This window comes from Pseudorasbora parva, chromosome 4 (genome assembly GCF_024679245.1).
Source record: "Pseudorasbora parva isolate DD20220531a chromosome 4, ASM2467924v1, whole genome shotgun sequence".
Classification (NCBI taxonomy): domain Eukaryota; kingdom Metazoa; phylum Chordata; class Actinopteri; order Cypriniformes; family Gobionidae; genus Pseudorasbora; species Pseudorasbora parva.
In genome coordinates, this window is record NC_090175.1 from 56,282,032 (window position 1) to 56,301,092 (window position 19,061).

Below are 19,061 nucleotides of genomic sequence, written 5' to 3' on the forward strand. Positions count from 1 at the left end.
TCCTTCCTCCCCTCTCTCAAAAGACACTTTTTAGTGGAGTAAAGTGAGGCGTGCTCCCAATCCATCAATGCATCTGCTACGACAGAATTTCACATATAAAACATCTGCATGACCATGCACAAGTGGTGTACCCGTCCAACTGCTATTGCGCTAATCATTTCAATCAAGAGAGCTTCATTTCCTTCAAAAGACTGTGATCAAGTCAAACATTAGCACTTAAAGGGGTCCTATTATGCTTTTTTTTTTAGATGCACAAGCATGAAAAAGCTCCAAAACACGAAGCATTTTGTCAACTTTTTCCCCTGACGGTGCGACTCAATTTTGATTAAAGGTGTCTAACTGATAAGCCATTTTCTGTTACATATGAGAAACAAAACGGCAAATAAACCATGGTACTCAGACGCACAAGATCAGAACAGGTTTATTCGCAGACCAATCTCGATCACGCAACACCAAAACAACGCAACGCTGGGAGATCGAGCGTTTGAATTTGCAGGGAAATTAATAACGTCGCAGCGAGATCTTGTGAAAAGCGCTTAAATTCACAGCATAATTCTTTAATAAACCACAGATATCTGATCAAACTGGCATGGAAAACACAAGAAACAGTGTGCCGTGAACAACGTATTAGAAGGCTTTTCAATCCAAAAATCACCAACAATCACCACGGATTTCATGTGGTGATGCTAACAGTAACTATGGTATTGTGGCAGAAATAGTCAAGTCTCTTTACATTATTCATCTCAGGGTTCGTACAACCTTTTGAGAGTGAAAATGAAGCACTTTTAAAGGTCTGAAGACTCACAGCAGACACGCCTCTTGAAACAGAGCATTCCAGACAGAGGGCTAACATCAGTAAAGAAAAAATGCCTTTTATTTCTAAATTATGAATTTTTTTATGTAAAAACCATACTATCAATATAAGTACACACCAGGAAACATTATAAAATAATAAAACAATCCATGCCATGGGACCTTTAAAAGGGCTTTACAGCACTTCAAAGCTCTAAATATTTTCCAATTTTAATGTTATCTTTGATGTAATCATATAAAGTTTAAAGATGTAGGAAAACTAACACTTTGTATCAAACAAGCACTTATTGATATTATTAGCCATTTTCACTACCTAATGTTTAGGATATCACAAAATCTAAAATAAAATTGCGACTAAATTACACAGAAAACGCCTCCATTGTAGTCTTAAGTTTTCTTCCGGGAACGAAACATGTCCCAATATTCCTTATTTAAATAATTAATATGCAAAATAAAGGGGCATGGCCTGGTTGAGTTAGTCGTGTGTTAAAATAGCAGTTATGGTAAGGGGCGGGACATTTCCCAAACACACTAGAAGCCCTTGACCAATCACAACACACTGTTCCAGCCGACCAATCAGAGCATAGTGTGCTTTTCAGAAGGCGGGGCTTCATAGAGACAGGAACTAAACGGAGCGTTACTGACAGACTGGGAAGAGAGGAGCTGCAACGATGGAGGATACGGGGAAATTGTTTTTTGTCATTCAAACATGTCCAAAAACAAAATCAAGACATTGAAAATGGGCACAATAGGTCCCCTTTAAAAGTAAAGACGAGAAGCTCTTTCTCTTTCTTTCAGCTGACGTCAGTAAACACACAGCTCTGAGCCGTGAGATCGTTTCCCAGGATACACTGACGTCAGTGCAAAGATCAATACTTACTAATTAAAAAGTGTCCGGTGTGAGCTATCATTGTGCGAGTGACTGCGGTCTGATTAACAACTCAGTTGGGTACACCAATTGGCAAAGTAATCACAGATGACAATTCTTATATGCCTTATAAAAGGGGATGCTGGGTATTGAGTTTGAGAGCATTTCAGGATCTATTTTACCCTTCATGTACAATGTGAGCGTATGTCTGAACAGTGTAAGGGTAAATTAAGCATCTGAATGCAATACACCCACTTTCATGAGGTCAACTTTATGATTCATGGGAATTTAACACACACATATATGATGCAAAACACAAACCATCAAGCACAATATATGTCCAGAATCATTGGAAGAGTGGTGTCGTTGATTCAGGGCTTTACCTTCTTAATCCAGGCTTGTGGGCCGCTGTTAGAGAGCTCATCAGACGAGAGCACTTGAGCGCCTGTCGAACCTGTGAAGAGGCCGGGAATCGTGTTGGACTGGGCCCATGCATCAACCTGAAATCAGGACATACAGAAACAAAGTCTGAAACCTAGGCTAATACAAAATACATTAGAGCTGCACGATTCTGTATAAATTGAGAATACTTTTTTTGTTTTCAAATAGAGAGCACAATTCTCCCATTATTCGGAACAGACAACTACACAAAGTAACATGCAATTTACTAGAGGTTTGGACAAAATGTTAATTGCTGAAAATGTTTAACTAATTTGAATTTGGAAATAGTTGGGTTGTGTGAATGATTCAATGACTCACTCATAAAGACTTCACTTGTTTCATTACTGAATGAATCAGCATTTTTGAACGAATCTCTTGAATGAATGATTCAATGACTCACTCATAATGACTTCACTGGTTTCATTACTGGATGAATCAGCATTTTTGAACGAATCTTTTGAATGAATGATTCAATGACTCACTCATAAAGACTTCACTGGTTTCATTACTGGATGAATCAGCATTTTTTGAACGAATCTCTTGAATGAATGATTCAATGACTCACTCATAAAGAATATATGCAGTTATTTCAAATTTTCTGCACTGATTGTGTGAGACTTCATTGGAAATGTGACAAAACGTTTAAATGGAGCAGAGAGCACTGAACTCCAGTGTCATTTTATTATTATTTATATACTGTTATTGTAATAATTTATTAATATTTTGAATGAACATAGTTGTAGTCTCTTCAAGCACCACCAATTAGCCAAAATGTATTATATACAGTAGTGACCAAAAGTGATGTCCAGCCAAGGTAATTTAACATTTTCAGCCTTTATTTAAATATTATTAAAAAATGTGTTAAAGATTTTTAACATAATTTTGCGTAGTTGTACTTACAAACCCAATTTATTTGTAATACAAACCCAATTAAACAAGCAAAATTTTGCAGACATAATTTTTGGCCAGACAAATACAAAGAAATTAAGAATACATGCAAAAACAAAAGAGAACCATTGAAAAATAAATAAATAAATTACTACTTATGTTGAGGTCAGTGTATGCTTTTTTTCTGCAAGCTTTTCTTTTTTTTGCATGGTACAATAAAACCTGTAGATGTAGTTTGCCTCTTTTACCAAATAATTTTGTCACATAAATATCTTAACCAAGATTAGTGGTTTGTTTTTTCTTCATATTTAATATATATATATATATAATTCTTTTTTTTTTGAACGCTTAAACTTGCAGGGTCATTAAAAACAAATACCGTGAACACTACTGTAATATTAAATTACATTTTTATTGTTGAGTTTTTGTCCGTTATAAGTTTTTATATACATATTATATATATTAATAAATATATTATATATAGTAATTTACTTTTAGTTTCTGTCATTTTATTATTTAGTTGCAAAGGAACATTTTGAACAGATTATTAGTTTTAGTTAACAGTATGAACACTGCTACACTTACACTAGTAGCTGAAAGCAAGATTAAATTAGCCAAAAATAAATAAAATAAATAATAATACACAATTTCTGTGATTTATAGACCATGTAGGCTCTCAAACCCAACATCCAAGACACGCAACGTACTTGCTCCTGAGCCCGACTGAGCATACACATGGCATTGATGTCGAAAGGGTTTTCTGCCAGCCTCTTCTGTGCGACCGCTCTCTCACTGACGGCCAACGTGATGTCCACGGGCTAGAAAACAAAACACAAGAGCTCAGAGATAAGCTGAAGACGAGGCTTATTTAAGATCAACTGGATGCAGTTCAGAGGTTGAACACTGACTTGAGAAGGTGCTTCAGGAAAGACACTGTCACTCTCCTTGCTGGTTTCCTCAGTCACAGAAGGAGCAGATGGAGACGGCTTCTCTGCTTTTTTTTCAACTGGCACCCATTCCCCATAAGCACCATCAGCCTCCTTCTTCCTATGCTGGGAGCCAGAGGAAACCGGGAACTCCTTAGCAAAAGCCGCTTCGGTTCGGACGGCCGGCTTTAATGAGCTGTTCTGAAAGAGAAGAGGACAGTGTGAAGTACACTGATATTAAAATCCTGACCAATACAATAAGTCACTGATAATTGGCTGATGAAAAATTTCTATAAAGCACGTTCTTGATAAACCAAAAATAAAACAATGTTCTTTATAAATGTAACTCTTTTACACATCACATCAGATTATTAGTGATTTTAAAAGTGAGTGTTCGAGGTCATTTTATTGTAAAAATGGTGGAAAAGAGCATGCAAAATTAAATATTATCAAACGTTTATATTTTTAAAAATCGTAAAAATAAAAGCCTACCTCAAAAAGCTGCAATTCATGTTCAATGGCCAATATTACAATTCTGTACTATTTTGCCTAAATACATTTTTTAGTCGATTATTAAATTAATTAAGGTGAGTGCGAGATTACTGCAAATATAATATAAATGTAAAAAAAATAATTTGATTTAATTTGGCCCAGTAAGAATCCAGAAAACTTCTTCTGCAACCCAAAAGATTTGGTGGATTCCCACTTCCTTATTTTATTTATTATTATGGGCGGCAAACGTTCACAGCATCAGTCACATTATGGTCTTTTTCAATGGGTTGAAATGGAAGGTGATTCTTGTATCAAAGTCTCTTTACATGCCTTGTTATGTTCTTCGACAGCTATAACATTTTCCCATTATTCTTCCAACCCTTTAGTACTTCATAGCCTAAACATCTGACAAAAATGTAGAAAACACTTCGGCTTTCTGACAATGTCAGGTCTGTCTCCTCTGTATAAAAATCCTTCTTTTTTATCCTCAATTTCAGATGGTGCTTTCACATTATGGTTTAAAAGGGGCATTGTAAATATGATAGACCTTTTCCATGAGAATACTTTTGTGAATGTAGAAAAATGTAATCTTCCGTAAAAATAAATAAAAAAAAAACACTTCTTCCAGTATCTTCAGCCTCTTGAAATCATAAGAAATGGATTTTCCTACTTTCCCCATGCACCTCTTAAACAAGAGATCAATCCTGCTTTGGAAATAAAAGTCTCTAAAATGTGCAGTCTTCCAATATGTACAAACAATATTTTCATTTACTGAATTTTTCACCCATGTCTAAAATAAAGCAGAATTAGTAAGCAAGTAAAATTTTATTTATAGCACTTTTAACGCTACAATGCACACCGTGCTTTACACAATGAAAACACAATCATTGAAGTACATAATGAAGAGCTATACACAATACATGAAGAAACAAAATATAATATATCACAAAAGACATCACAAATTACTAAAAGCACGTCTATACAGGTACGTTTTCAGATGACATTTAAAAACAGACATGCATTTAGATGTGCTAATATTAATTGGCAAGCTATTACATCATTTTTGAGCCCTCACTTCAAATCTCTATTAGTTTTATATCTATTTCTTGTGCCAAACCATTTAAAGCTTTATATGTCAACAAAAAAATCTGAAAATCACTCCTTAAAGAAACAGGTAATCAATGTAAAGAAGCTAAAACAGGTGTAATAATTGGGAATCAGATCTTAACCATGCTTTTACTGATGAGGAACGCTCAAAGGCCCTTTGTCATGTACATACTCCTCTTTTTGCGCTCGCCACGCACTAATACAGTATTAGTTAAAGCAAAAGTGTTTAAAATAAATCCCGATCTCGATCCTACTTGTGTCCGCTGTCGAAAAGCCAGCAAAATATGCCATGATATCTCACATGTGTAAGTGAATGTGTTTTGTCATTTAAAACCCTTTATAATGATCATGTTATGCCGCCATTTTAGCGTCTGCGCTGTAATTCAGATAATCGGATCTGTTGGATTTACAGCCCGTTAATTCATCCTCGTCTCACGAAACACGTGAATATACGTGACCTGGGAGAAGAATAGAGTTACCTATATAATATTTATCTGATGTGAATAAGACAAAGTCAAATTATAACTGAAAGGATTATTGCCGCTTCCATAGACATCAGTGTGTATTTAACAAACTATAAATATATTTATGCTAGTATTCATGTACATTTAAATGTCTGGAACCTAAAATAAACATTATGTGGTCGTGATGTGACAAGCGCTGAACGTGTCTGTCTCTGGCACCGAAATCTGCGTTCTGATTCGGTTCGGATACACACCGGTTATATAGGTCCTGGTACCCAACCCATCTTAAAGAACTGGAAAAATCATTTTCATTGGATGCACGACATGTTGCAGTTTATTCAAATAGAAAAAAATGTGATTTACAATGTTCAGCAGAACAGAACAATTTCACATGATCTGGCAATCTTTCCTTCTGTACCTTAAAAAAAAAAATCACTTTCCTATAAGTAACTCTTTATGTAACCCTTCCTCTGCCCTGGACCCATGTTGTTCTTGTCCTCTCTCGTCCCTGATTGATTAAGAAACACACAAATACATAAAAAAAGGGAAATAATTGTATTTGGTTTTCCTACCAACTGGTAATACTAGACTTAGTAGGGGTGTAAAGGTACACAAATCTGACGGTTCGCCACGTACCTCGGTTTTAAGTCACGGATCAGTACGGCAGGAGGGAGAAAACTAAACATAAAACTGCTTTTTTTATTTTATTAAACAGTGGTTTACTAATAAACTGTGTCTGACCTTAAATTAATGGAATTATAACAAAGTTTCTTAAAGATAATGCTGTAAACTATATAGGGAGCCCTTACTTACTGTAATATTACAGCACAGAACCCAAACTATTAGCCTAAATTCAGCTGCTATTTATTTTTAGATACAATAATCAACGCTCAAATAACACATTGTATGCAAACTTAACATAAGGCAGTTTAAAAACTTCTAAATCTAATTATGAAATTATGTTTTTTCTCCAATTCGTTGTCGAAATATAATAATTTAACGTTATACAGTGGCTGACATTTTCATGACAGATTTATTGAAACTAGGGCCGGGACTCGATTAAAAAAATTAATCTAATTAATTAGAGGCTTTGTAAATAATTAATCGAAATTAATCGCATTTTAATCGCATATAAATATTTGACCTGAGAACAATGAGAAGTAATTTTTCACATGTATTTTTAGTATACCATTGAATAATGACTGTATACATAAGCTTAATCAACAAAATATAGTTTCTTTATTTCAGTCCAGCAGACCAGCGCAATGTTTGCCATTAAGTTTAGCAAGAGCATACTTGTGATATTTGAGGCTCGATGTGATGCGGTGATACGCAAATTCCTTGTTGTATAGCTTGCACACAACCCTGCTCTTGACGACGCTTCCATCCTTTCGTTCTTTCGTTTTTTAAAACAAAATTTCCCATCCACGGGGCCAAGCAAAGCGGTCTCATCAGCTTCTTCGTTCATGTTCGCTCATGCCCTGCGTCTCAATCAGCTCCCTAGTTCAGTAGTCAGGGCACTGATCAGGACATAAGTCAATGGGCTGACTCCCTGATCAGTGCCCTGACTACTGAACTAGGGAGCGGATTGAGACGCACCCATGTTGTTGTCGTGACTCCGGAGCGCTAGTTGGTGTTCCAGTATAATCGGTCCGTCGAAACTGATTTATTGAAAAACGTTCCGCGGTGCAAAAATAAATGCGGTAAAAAATTTTTTTTTTTGCGTAATTAATTAATTAACGCGTTAAAGTCACGTAATTAATTAATCTTAATTAACGCGTTAAAGTCCCGGCCCTAATTGAAACACATTAAATAATCAAGACATCACTAACAGGTTCATTAGAATATATATGGGCTAATATAGGTCATATATAGGGTTAATATAATGAATATATATAAGGGCTAATATAGGTCATATATAGGTTAATATAATGAACATATATAAGGGCTAATATAGGTCATATATAGGTTAATATAATGAATATATAAGGGCTAATATAGGTCATATATAGGCTAATATAATGAATATATAAGGGCTAATATAGGTCATATATAGGCTAATATAATGAATATATAAGGGCTAATATAGGTCATATATAGGCTAATATAATGAATATATAAGGGCTAATATAGGTCATATATAGGCTAATATAATGAATATATATGGGCTAATATAGGTCATATATAGGCTAATATAATGAATATATATGGGCTAATATAGGTCATATATAGGCTAATATAATGAATATATATAAGGGCTAATATAGGTCATATATAGGCTAATATAATGAATATATATAAGGGCTAATATAGGTCATATATAGGCTAATATAATGAATATATATAAGGGCTAATATAGGTCATATATAGGCTAATATAATGAATATATATAAGGGCTAATATAGGTCATATATAGGCTAATATAATGAATATATATGGACTAATATAGGCCATATATAGGCTAATATAATGAATATATATGGGCTAATATAGGTCATATATAGGCTAATATAATGAATATATATGGGCTAATATAGGTCATATATAGGCTAATATAATGAATATATAAAAGGGCTAATATATGTCATATATAGGCTAATATAATGAATATATATAAGGGCTAATATATGTCATATATAGGCTAATATAATGAATATATAAGGGCTAATATAGGTCATATATAGGCTAATATAATGAATATATATGGGCTAATATAGGTCATATATAGGCTAATATAATGAATATATAAAAGGGCTAATATATGTCATATATAGGCTAATATAATGAATATATATAAGGGCTAATATAGGTCATATATAGGCTGATATAATGAATATATATTGGCTAATATAGGTCATATATAGGCTAATATAATGAATATATATATGAGCTAATATAGGTCATATATAGGCTGATATAATGAATATATATATGAGCTAATATGGGTCATATATTCAGTGAAAGAGTTGAACTTTCTAGTGAACTCAGCTATGGACACTGAAGGACTTCTGAGTTAAATGTGATGCTACGGGACATTGTTCTCAAGCTGTTTTATTGACGTCTTTCCACCGTTGAAAGACCGATTGAGCGATTACACCACATATGATACGGTTCAATCAGTTGTAAAGTATCCTCAACATACCTTCTGATGTTCATTCATGTCTATTCTTTGACTAGGAAGAGATGATCCAATGTCGCTTGAACTGACGCGCCTATACAGTGATCCGTCACGCCACAATAAAGAGCGTCAAAACTGCATTTATCACTTGAATTTCGTGATAAAATGGACAGAATATGTTAATGTAGGAACTCAGATTATTAGAATATTCCGTACGTAAAATAAAACCGACTGTTAAAGATTGCATTGGTACACACATGCAGTCCTGTACCAAAACGGGAATACATGTACCGTCACACCCCTATGAGTTACTGAATTGAACAAACTCCTAACACCTCAAGTATGAAGAACAGTAAGAGTGATGCAAAAAAGTAAAACACTTACACCGAGACTGAACGCAATGCCCTTATTCTCCTTAAGGGAAGCTCCACATAGCTTCTCATCCTCTTCATCGTCTGACACGTGTGGTTTGGCGATGGCCATCTCTTCCTTACTCTCCGTTATCTTCTTGCATCTCTGAAGGATTAAACAAAACGTTGAACAAGTGCAGACAAAGAAAGACCAAACTGCAAGCGCATGCACAACCCTTACCTCTGTGAGCTCTTTAATGCTGAAGCTGTTCGCCTGCTTCGTCACTTTCTTTTTAGCTTCTTCAATACTGGCAAGATTAGGTGTGGCTGAAGATGGCGGCTTGTTGACGATTGTGGGTAACGGGGCCATTTGTGGGAACTGAGCCAAGGCACCCATGCTGGACAAAGCAGCGGTCATGGTGGCGGCAGTCATACTAGCCATAGCAGCATTCATTGTCATGTTTGACATAACTGGCATGGATAAGGACATGGATCCACAATTTGTGGATGTCAAGGGTAGCTGAAGAATAGCTTTGGGTCTGAGACTATCCGGGATGGGCACGCCTGCCTTGGCACACATAGCGGCGGCATTAGCCTTAGCTATTTCCAGCAACTGCTCCTTATCTGGAAAAGGGAAAAACAACAGTAAGATAAGACCATTGCAATATACAGTACTGGTCAAGTAATAAAGCGCCCCATTATGTTTTTTCGACATTGCTGTTTGTGAATTTAAACGTTCTGTAAATTAACTGCAAAAATGCTTTTCTTACTTAGTATTTTACTTAGTATTATAAGTCCAAATATCAAAAAAAAAAAAAAAAAAACATTAAGAAGAATTTACTAGACATTCAAAAGTTTTTGTCTTGTTTTGGGGGAAAATTACTCAAAATTAAGTGAAAATAATCTGCCAATGGTGTAAGCAAAATAATCTTAATTTAAACAGAAAAAAAGATTATTTTGCTTATTTTAAGCAAAAGCTCACTTAGTTTTAACTTTGAGTAATTTTTAACCAAAACAAGACAAAAACTTTTGCTTAAGTAGTATATGCTTCTTAATGTATTTTTTTTTATTTTTAGATATTTGGACTTAAAACAGGACAAAAATACTAAGTAAGAAAAGCATTTTTTGCAATGTACATAATTGGAAAGCATTAAGATACTACTTAAAAAATATTAAAGGGGTCATGAATTGAGAAATCAACTTTTTATTCAGCCTATGAAATGATATAAGAATATGCTGTAAGTTTGAGTGCTGAAAACGTCCTTGTAAGTCAAAGAAAAGCTTATATTATATATAGAAACGCTCGGTCTCAGAATAAACCAAGACTTGATGTCAGAATGTGGTGAAACTCCGACTCTGCAGAAGAAGATCAATGCCTAATTCATCACTGCCTGTTTAGCCCCGCCCACCAATTTAAGCACATAACATAGGCCTAGTGTTAAACCAGATTGAGGCGCAACCAAGCAATAAACATGTTTTTTAACAATTTGTAATTGTTGTGCATGCTGGAGATGTCAATCAAACAGGGAGAGTTTATCAGTGACTCCCGTTTTAATCAACAAATCTTCTAACTATATCACGATTGCACTGTTAGTGAAGATTCGTTAATGTACAGAAACTGAGTTGCAATGATGAGATCACTGCTTTCATGCGCTCAGCATGTGTGTGATCGGCTACAATGATCATCTCTGTAATCTTTCATGCCACAATCTCAATATAATGCCATAGATCGAAATATAATGCATCACTTTTCCCGATAAGTTAATAATGAGAACTGATATAGTAAAAGCGCACTAAAAGAGCATAATACTGAGCCAGTTCAAATGGAAGGACGTTAGCCAATCACAGCAGTGGGCGTTTAGACTGAACTCTCACAGCAGCCAATCACAGCAGTGGGCGTTTAGACTGAACTCTCACAGCAGCCAATCAAAGCAGTGGGCGTTTAGACTGAACTCTCATAGCAGCCAATCACAGCAGTGCCCGTTGAGACTGAACCCTCACAGCAGACACGCCCCTTAAAACAGAGCGTTCAGAGCTAAGCTAAAATCAGGGAAGGAAAAATGCCCTTTATTTCTAAATTATGCCAATTTTTGATGTAAAAAACATTCTAACATTATAAGTGCACCACAGGAAACATCATAAAACAATGCAGTTCATGACCCCTTTAATTATTCCCCAAATTTTGACCGGTAGTGTAAAAGTAAAGGAAAGAATTCCAAAGTTTCTTCGTACCAAGTTCCGTAAGACGTGGAGGCGTCTTGCTGGTGCTACGTCGAGTTCTGGACGGCGATCTTTTCTTACGGAGAATGAGGACCGGAGAGCGGCTGGGTTCTCGCTTCCATCTGTCCCGCTGATTTAGCGACCGGCTTCCGAAACCTTTCCTCCAGCGAGAGCCGGATCGGGATCTCCTCCTCGAACGCGAGCGAGACCTCTTTCTTGATTTAGATCGCCTGCTTCTGTCTGGAGTTCGAGACTTCCTCCTACGACCTTGTGAACGTGATCGCGACCTTCTCTTTTTGGGCGACCTGGATTTCGAATGCTTGCTCCTCGTTTTGGACTTGTGCGATTTTTTTTCCGAGGGCGATCGAGACTTTCGTGAAGGTGACCTGGATTTTCTCTTTTTCGATGGCGACTTTGATTTGGATCGTGCAGTTACTTTGGATCTTGAGGATGATTGTTGATTGGGAGATTTGGATGGTGACGTGGAGATCCTTTGGATCGAAGTTTCTAGGGCCGTTATTGGAATTGCATTGGTTTCTTCCTTGTCAGGGTTGATAGCGCACTCTGAATCTTTTGGCGAATCGCTCGAGGGTTCTTCAGATACATTGGTCACTTCCATAGGCACCTCAGGTATAATGCACTTTAGGGAAGACTTGGTCTCAGATGACTCGGTCAAGAAGGGAACCGGTCGCCAAGATCCTGTGGCGCCAACTGTGTTGAAACCAGAACTTGAGCTGATGGATGCAACGTCAATCAACTTTGTGTCAGAGTTCACAGTCATTGTTGGACTTTTTCCATTCTCAGTCATGTTTTGAGACACATTTGTCTGCATTTCCATTGCAAAACTTGAAATATCGGCCACTGCTGGTTCTGCATCATTCTTAATCAATTCAGTTTCCTTCAGTCCATCTTTCAGATCAGACCTAGATTTTGAAATGGACCTTGATTTAGAAGGTTTCGTTCTACTTCGAGACTTACTCCTGGAACGCCGTGGCGAGCAAGATCTAGATTTTGACAAGGACCTTCTGTTCTTCCTCGAGATCACAATAGACCTTGATCTTGATCGCCTGGAGTGTGACCTGGATCTTGAATGTTTGCCTTTTTGGACAGAACGAGACCTGGACCGATTGTTGCGTCTCTTTGACCTCGATCTACTTCTCTCTCTGTGTTGATGAGACGCTTTTTTGGAGCTATTTCTAGAGCGGGAGGTTGACTTTGATCGCCGTTGTCGTTTTGAAGACCGTGATCTTGATCTACGTCCTGCCTTCCATCTGGGTGATCTTGATCCTCTAGAAGTGTCCTTACTTTTAGAGGTTCTGCTGGAACTTCTTTTCTTTTCCTTGGGCTTTTCGTTTTCAGTGCTTTTGTGGACAGAATTCTCCATCTTGGGAATAATGTCAGGCAAAACCCCAGATGCGTCTTTGAGCTCAGACTTTGAAATCTTACAAGAGGACTTTGCATTTTCTTTAGAAGGTTTTGATTCAGACTCAGATTCAGAAGCAGATGCTGAAGAGCTTTCAGATGGTGAGACAGACCTCTTCACTTTGTCTGAATCTTTGCTTTTTTTCTTCTTCTTTCTCTTCTTTTTCTTTCCACTTTGGACAACACACAAACACACAAAAAAATTAGCACATTAGGAATAAAAGCTTTGTAAACAACCACCAAGTTAAAATGAAATTATGATCGACCCATTAAGGGTGCGTTCACACTTGTAGTTCAGTTTGTTTGGTTCGTACCAAAAAACAAAAACAAAACATATAGTCCTGGTCCGCTCAAAGTTCACACTGGCATTTTTAACAGCAAACCTAAAGTTACCGAACCAAAGGCATAGAGACGGTAATAACCTGATTGGTCGGCTTATATGACGTAGGAGCTGCTTACCAAACATTCAAAACAATGCCGTGTGCTGGATTAACCTCCATCATTTTATGCGTGTACATATGGCATTATTTTTACCCGCTGAGAACTCATGCATTCAAAACAGCAGCAGTATTTCCTCCGTTGTGCAGAAAAGAGACGGGTGTCTCTTAGGCAAAAGAGACGGCTGTTCTGTCGTCTGTACCTGCTAATAATGGGCAACACGGGTCCTTTGATGAGAATAACCAGGTATGCGTTTTGTGTGTTTTTTGTAGCATTTTCGAATCGGACGTCGGACCAAGTATTGATGAGGCACTTCCTCCTTGCTCCACGTTTGCCCTCTAACGTTAAAGTTATTCATTTTGGATACACCGATCTTTCCGCGTCGTTAAATCAGCTGACTATGCGTCGCATCTTGTGACATTACGTCCTGTTTTTGGTCCGTTTACAAGTCTTTGGTCCGTGTTGCGTTCATATATCAGTCAAACCGCACCAGAGTTCGTTTGGAAGCGGACCGAGACCCGTCTTTTTAGCGGTCTCGGTCCGCTTTTTTGGTGCGCACCAGGGTTCGGATGGCAGCGTTCACATATGTTCAATGAACCGCACTAAACGAGCAATCGCACCAGGGTTTGTTTTAATCGAACCAAACATGACAAGTGTGAACTAAGATTCATTTGAACATCTGTGGTGCTTGATCCAATGGTGTTAAATCTTCTGAAGCAAAGCAATGAGTTTTTGTAAGAAAAATATCCATATTTATAACTTTATAAGCACTGGCTACCGGTAATGGCTATACACCAATCTAGTTCCGGCGGAAGAGTGACTTCTGGCCCGGCGTTAGACGAATGCGGAAACGCAGGGGACAAAAATGCATGGCTTCGCTTTGGAAGGCCTTTATTAACCCCTGGAGCCGTATGGGTTAATTTTATAATGGATGCACTTTTTTGGCCTTCAAAATCCAAGTTACCATTCACTCCAATTGTGTTTCTTCTTTCAGCCAAAGTCATATAAACCTAGGATGATTTGAGATTTTTTGGGTGAACTCTCCCTTTAAAAAGAATGTTTCACTGAATAATAATTTGATACTAAACTGAAGTCGATACCTAAACATTAAGCAAACAAATAGATCTTGTCCTGTTTTGTAAATATAACTATTATAAAAGACAAGTTATAGTCAATTCACAAGTCCCTAAATCAAGTCCAAGTGAAGTCTTGGTTCTATTTTAGGAATAGTTCTTTCAACTAGTTGTGGAAATTAACAGAATTTGGAAATATTAAATCAGATGTTTTTCCTTTTAAGCATTACTAAAAATCACAAATTACATTTTTATTCACTAATTGTCACAAATGTTCAAAACAGTTGTTTATCCTGTTGCGCCCTCTATAGGCCAGCGACTAGTCGACGTCAAGCTTCAAGCGTCATGACAGAGGATTAAGGTCGATTAGTCGGTGCAACCCCTAATATGTATATGAATATACTTTTACATTATCTTAACAAGCAAAGCAATTCAGCACTGCATTAAATACAATATTTAGGCAACAGATTATCACTAATGTTTTATGTTTACACAATATACAGTCATTGACTGAACATATTTGGGTTCGGTGTAAGCACTGAAAACGTTGAGGTACCATCATAGTAGTTTCATGCATGTGTGAACATCATGGCAACGTACAACACAAAGTACCTCATGCGGGAAAAATGTGCGTAACTAACATAAATAACAAATTAGCGGACTGGAGGGAATAATATGGTATTTTTTCCAGAAAACTTCTTGCACAAATTCAAGAACTTGGGCCTTGACATTTTTTTTCAGACTCACAAACTTTCAAGGATTTTAAGGACCCGTGGGCCCCCGGTGTCAGTAAAGAGAGAACATAATCTGAAATGCCGTAACAAAATGACTTGAAGTCTCTGTCTTCAAGTCCAAGTCAAGCCTCGAGTTTCCATCTCTGATTTAGGCTGACTAAACTAACATTATCTTTTGTAAGTGCCCAGAACTGTCTCACCTTTCTTGAGTCTCTTTGTCAGACTCAGTCTCTGAGCTGCTGTCTTTTCCTTCTTTACGTTTCTTCTTTTTCTTTTTGCTTTTGTGTTTTTTGTGCTTTTTACTTTTCCTGTGTTTAGAGCTGGTGTCCTCTTTGCCATGGTTATCTTGGAGGTCAGTATTTGTGATTTTATCTGCAGTGAAAGCAAAGATTATTAGTGACTGAACATTTGACAGAAAACACATATATGCATTGATGACTAACCTGTTGGTGTGTTAATTTGTTCTTCCTTTAGTGCATCTTCTGCCGTCTCCATCACAGGTTCGGTTTGTGGTTCGGTTTGTGGTTCAGTCTGTGGTTCGGTCTGTGGTTCGGTCTGTGGCTCAGTCTGTGGCTCATCTGGCACACTGAATGAAAAAACATTGTATAAACGTTAATAATTTCAAACATGATGTAGATGCAGATGAAGTCCATTGTGTTTGTTGCTTTCTTGGGTGAAATTCCTATCATGTGTCTGTCACAATTCAACAAAATTCATAAGCTTAGAAGATGTTTTATATATATATATATAATTATCTTTTGAGTTAATCATAGTATTTATATAGTGCTTTACGTTTCAAAGTAACAACAATTTTTTTTTAGAGCAAATAAAACATTGCATTGTGTAACAATTCTGTCACTGATTGACAATTGTGTTACCATTGGGTACATATAAAGAATCAACAGTTATGATGAAAGTGTTATTATTTTAAAATGTCACATTTATTATATGAAACGTTTACAGTGGAAGCTCAGTTAACCATGGTAACCTTTATTGTGAAGGTTTACCTCACGATGCGTAAACCAGTGAACAATCTACAGTAAGTTATTAATTAACGTTACACAAACGTAACATTATTCTTTCATGAGCACTGGATTAACTTGTAATGTACACGTATGATACTCCTTATGTAGTACACATGGCAACAAACAGCGACAGTTGACGCGAAAGCACATAATTCAGTCTCAAAACCATCATTAAATGTTTTGAAGTAACGTTATAGTAACGTGTACAGTGAGCATAACAGCTAATGTTTAGCTAATCGGCTAAAACAAATCAACGCGTTCTTAATGAAACGCGCGATATAACTCACAAGTATAAGATCGAACATTTTACCTGATTTCTTGAGTTTCATCCTCGATTTCTTTAATCTTACTCATTACAAAATCCCTGAAAATCTGTTCGATGTTGGTCGCCATCACAGTAGGAGCGTTGCTGGGTCCGCCAGTATCCCAGAATGCCTCATCTACGGCTTCTACCTCCGGTCTCCACAGCGACCGACGACAGTGGCGCGAAAGCGGCAAATTCAAAATTTTAAAACCTTTAGTGTACGCTTAATGGTTAATAACAAAAAAGAAATAACATTTTAATACGTAATTTAATACTCGTGTGTTTTAATAATAGGCCCAATGAAGTGACTAATAACGCTTCAGTAATCATCGAAAGCCCCCATAAGCATATTATTTCGCAGTCGACAGTTGATTAACCCTTTAATAATAGTCAGAAAAACATATTTTAAGGGACCAGTTTGTTATTTAGACAAAATCTTGAGGATAAGACCTCGGGCTTTAGCTCATATAGCCTATTGGAAATGTGGAGCTCATAAAACAATTTTGTGAGGCCCAAACGGAATAATAATTAAATGAAAAACAGTGATGATTGAGGGATGGATATAAACTTTCCTCAGATGCCTATGGATGTATTTGATGATATGATAGTTCATTGTCCTCAAGAGTAAATTTGTTTCCACCGTATGCACAGACAACACAAAACATAGGTTAATGTAGGCCTATATACAATCAGAACAATCACAGACATCACAAAAACAACAAAAAAAATTACAGCGAGAGTAGCCAATATTACATCAATGGCCAATTTCCTATTTAAAGCTTGAATAGCAACAGGAACAAAACTCGTAGCAGGCTACTATAACTCTTACTGTCTGTGATAATTATTGAACATTGACACGATTTTTCAACAACAACAAAAGTAGGCCAAAATCAAGTAGGCTAAACCAAGTTGCTTCAGTCCAGTAAGTGTTCATCTTGAAATATTTCTAAAAATATAAAATGATTAGGCCTACATTTACTATATATATATATATAAAGATTTCACAGCAAAAAGATGAGCTGAAGGTGGACATGTTTATAATAATAATAAAGAGCCTTAACTTAAAAAAAAAAAAAAAAAAACTATCAACCAGACAGACGACAGAAATCATGTAGATTGTATGCAACAGGTATTTAAAAGTTTTGATTATGTTTTGAATCATCAAATATATTTTAGGGTTAAAATTATAGAATAATTTAATGTCACTCGGTTGCTGTGCTGACAACTTTGTTGATCATAATAGGATTGTTTATCACATCTTTATTAGTGTAGCCTATTGCGCACTATGAATCGATATTTTCAGGATTCAAGAAAAGATGTTGACAAATACATAAAGGAAGACGGTGCACGCCGATTAATGGATGGGAGAAAGTGCAACCCCAAATATGGTGTATAAGCCCTGTCTTTTAACTGGAAAAATAAAAATAAATAAATAAATGAAAAAGCCAATCGTTAATTATTCAATTAATTACTTAATTTGTTCTTATGTCCAGGCTGAAAAATGCAGTTTTTTTGTTACGATACAAACATTTGGAAACAAAATTTATGAGCCAGTTGTTTTCAGATTTCATTGCTGATTTCAAATATGACATTTAATCATAAGCTTGGTGAACAGTTTTGGAGAATTATATGTTTCCCTATTCAAATCAAAGAGATAGAAGCTTTGCTTCCATGCCTGAGAGGCGTTTCTAAGATGGCCGCCGAGTGAAACGCTCATCTTAAAGGGACTTTGATGTTGATCAAGATTAGGTCTGCAGTAAATGATGATCATACATATGTATGATCATCATTTACTGCAGACCTAATCTTGATCAACATCAAAGTCCCTTTAAGACGAGCGTTTCACTCAGCGGTGAAATAATGCCGAAACAGATAAGGTGTCAATGTTCCAAGATTGATAATAAGATAATATGATATAGGCCTGAACAATCTTGGAACATTGACACTTTATCTGTATAGGCGGCATTATAGCAACGGTCATGTTTGCTTTCATAAACAACTCTTATTACACATCAAATAATAAAAAGAGATATGTCCCACAAGTAACCAATGATTAAAACGTACAAATTTACAAGCCAAAAATTATATTTTAATGCGTTTATTTTGTAGATCATGAGAACAGGTAGGTTCTTTTATTGCATGAAACCTGAAATTAGCAGTAAAGTGTACTTTAGACATATCATGGACAACAGCTTAAAACTGAGAGTTTCTTCTTATGTAGATACTTGATCCAGAGATGGTCTTCATGCACTCAAAAGCTCTCATCTGGAAAAAAATTACCAAAAAAATCACTTTGCTTTACAGCATTGCCTGCATTTGTTTAGTTGCATGATTATTTTAGATGTTACACAACTCAATAATAACCCAAAGTTCAAAGA

The 19,061-nt window shown here is 36.3% G+C and overlaps 1 protein-coding gene across 1 annotated transcript in view; it reads right to left on the reverse strand.

The window, feature by feature from the left end:
• Positions 1-16,852, reverse strand: part of LOC137073613 (protein SON) — a 30,770-nt gene extending 13,918 nt beyond the window's left edge. The window contains exons 1-9 of the mRNA XM_067442285.1: positions 16,690-16,852; positions 15,798-15,940; positions 15,555-15,726; positions 11,700-13,282; positions 9,709-10,091; positions 9,502-9,633; positions 3,919-4,137; positions 3,718-3,828; positions 2,065-2,181 (exon numbers count right to left, since the gene is read on the reverse strand). Of these exons, the coding sequence (XP_067298386.1) occupies positions 2,065-2,181; positions 3,718-3,828; positions 3,919-4,137; positions 9,502-9,633; positions 9,709-10,091; positions 11,700-13,282; positions 15,555-15,726; positions 15,798-15,940; positions 16,690-16,772 (2,943 nt within the window). The 5' untranslated portion in view covers positions 16,773-16,852. The remainder of the gene's footprint in view (positions 1-2,064; positions 2,182-3,717; positions 3,829-3,918; positions 4,138-9,501; positions 9,634-9,708; positions 10,092-11,699; positions 13,283-15,554; positions 15,727-15,797; positions 15,941-16,689) is intronic.
• Between the last annotated feature and the right edge of the window lie 2,209 nt (positions 16,853-19,061).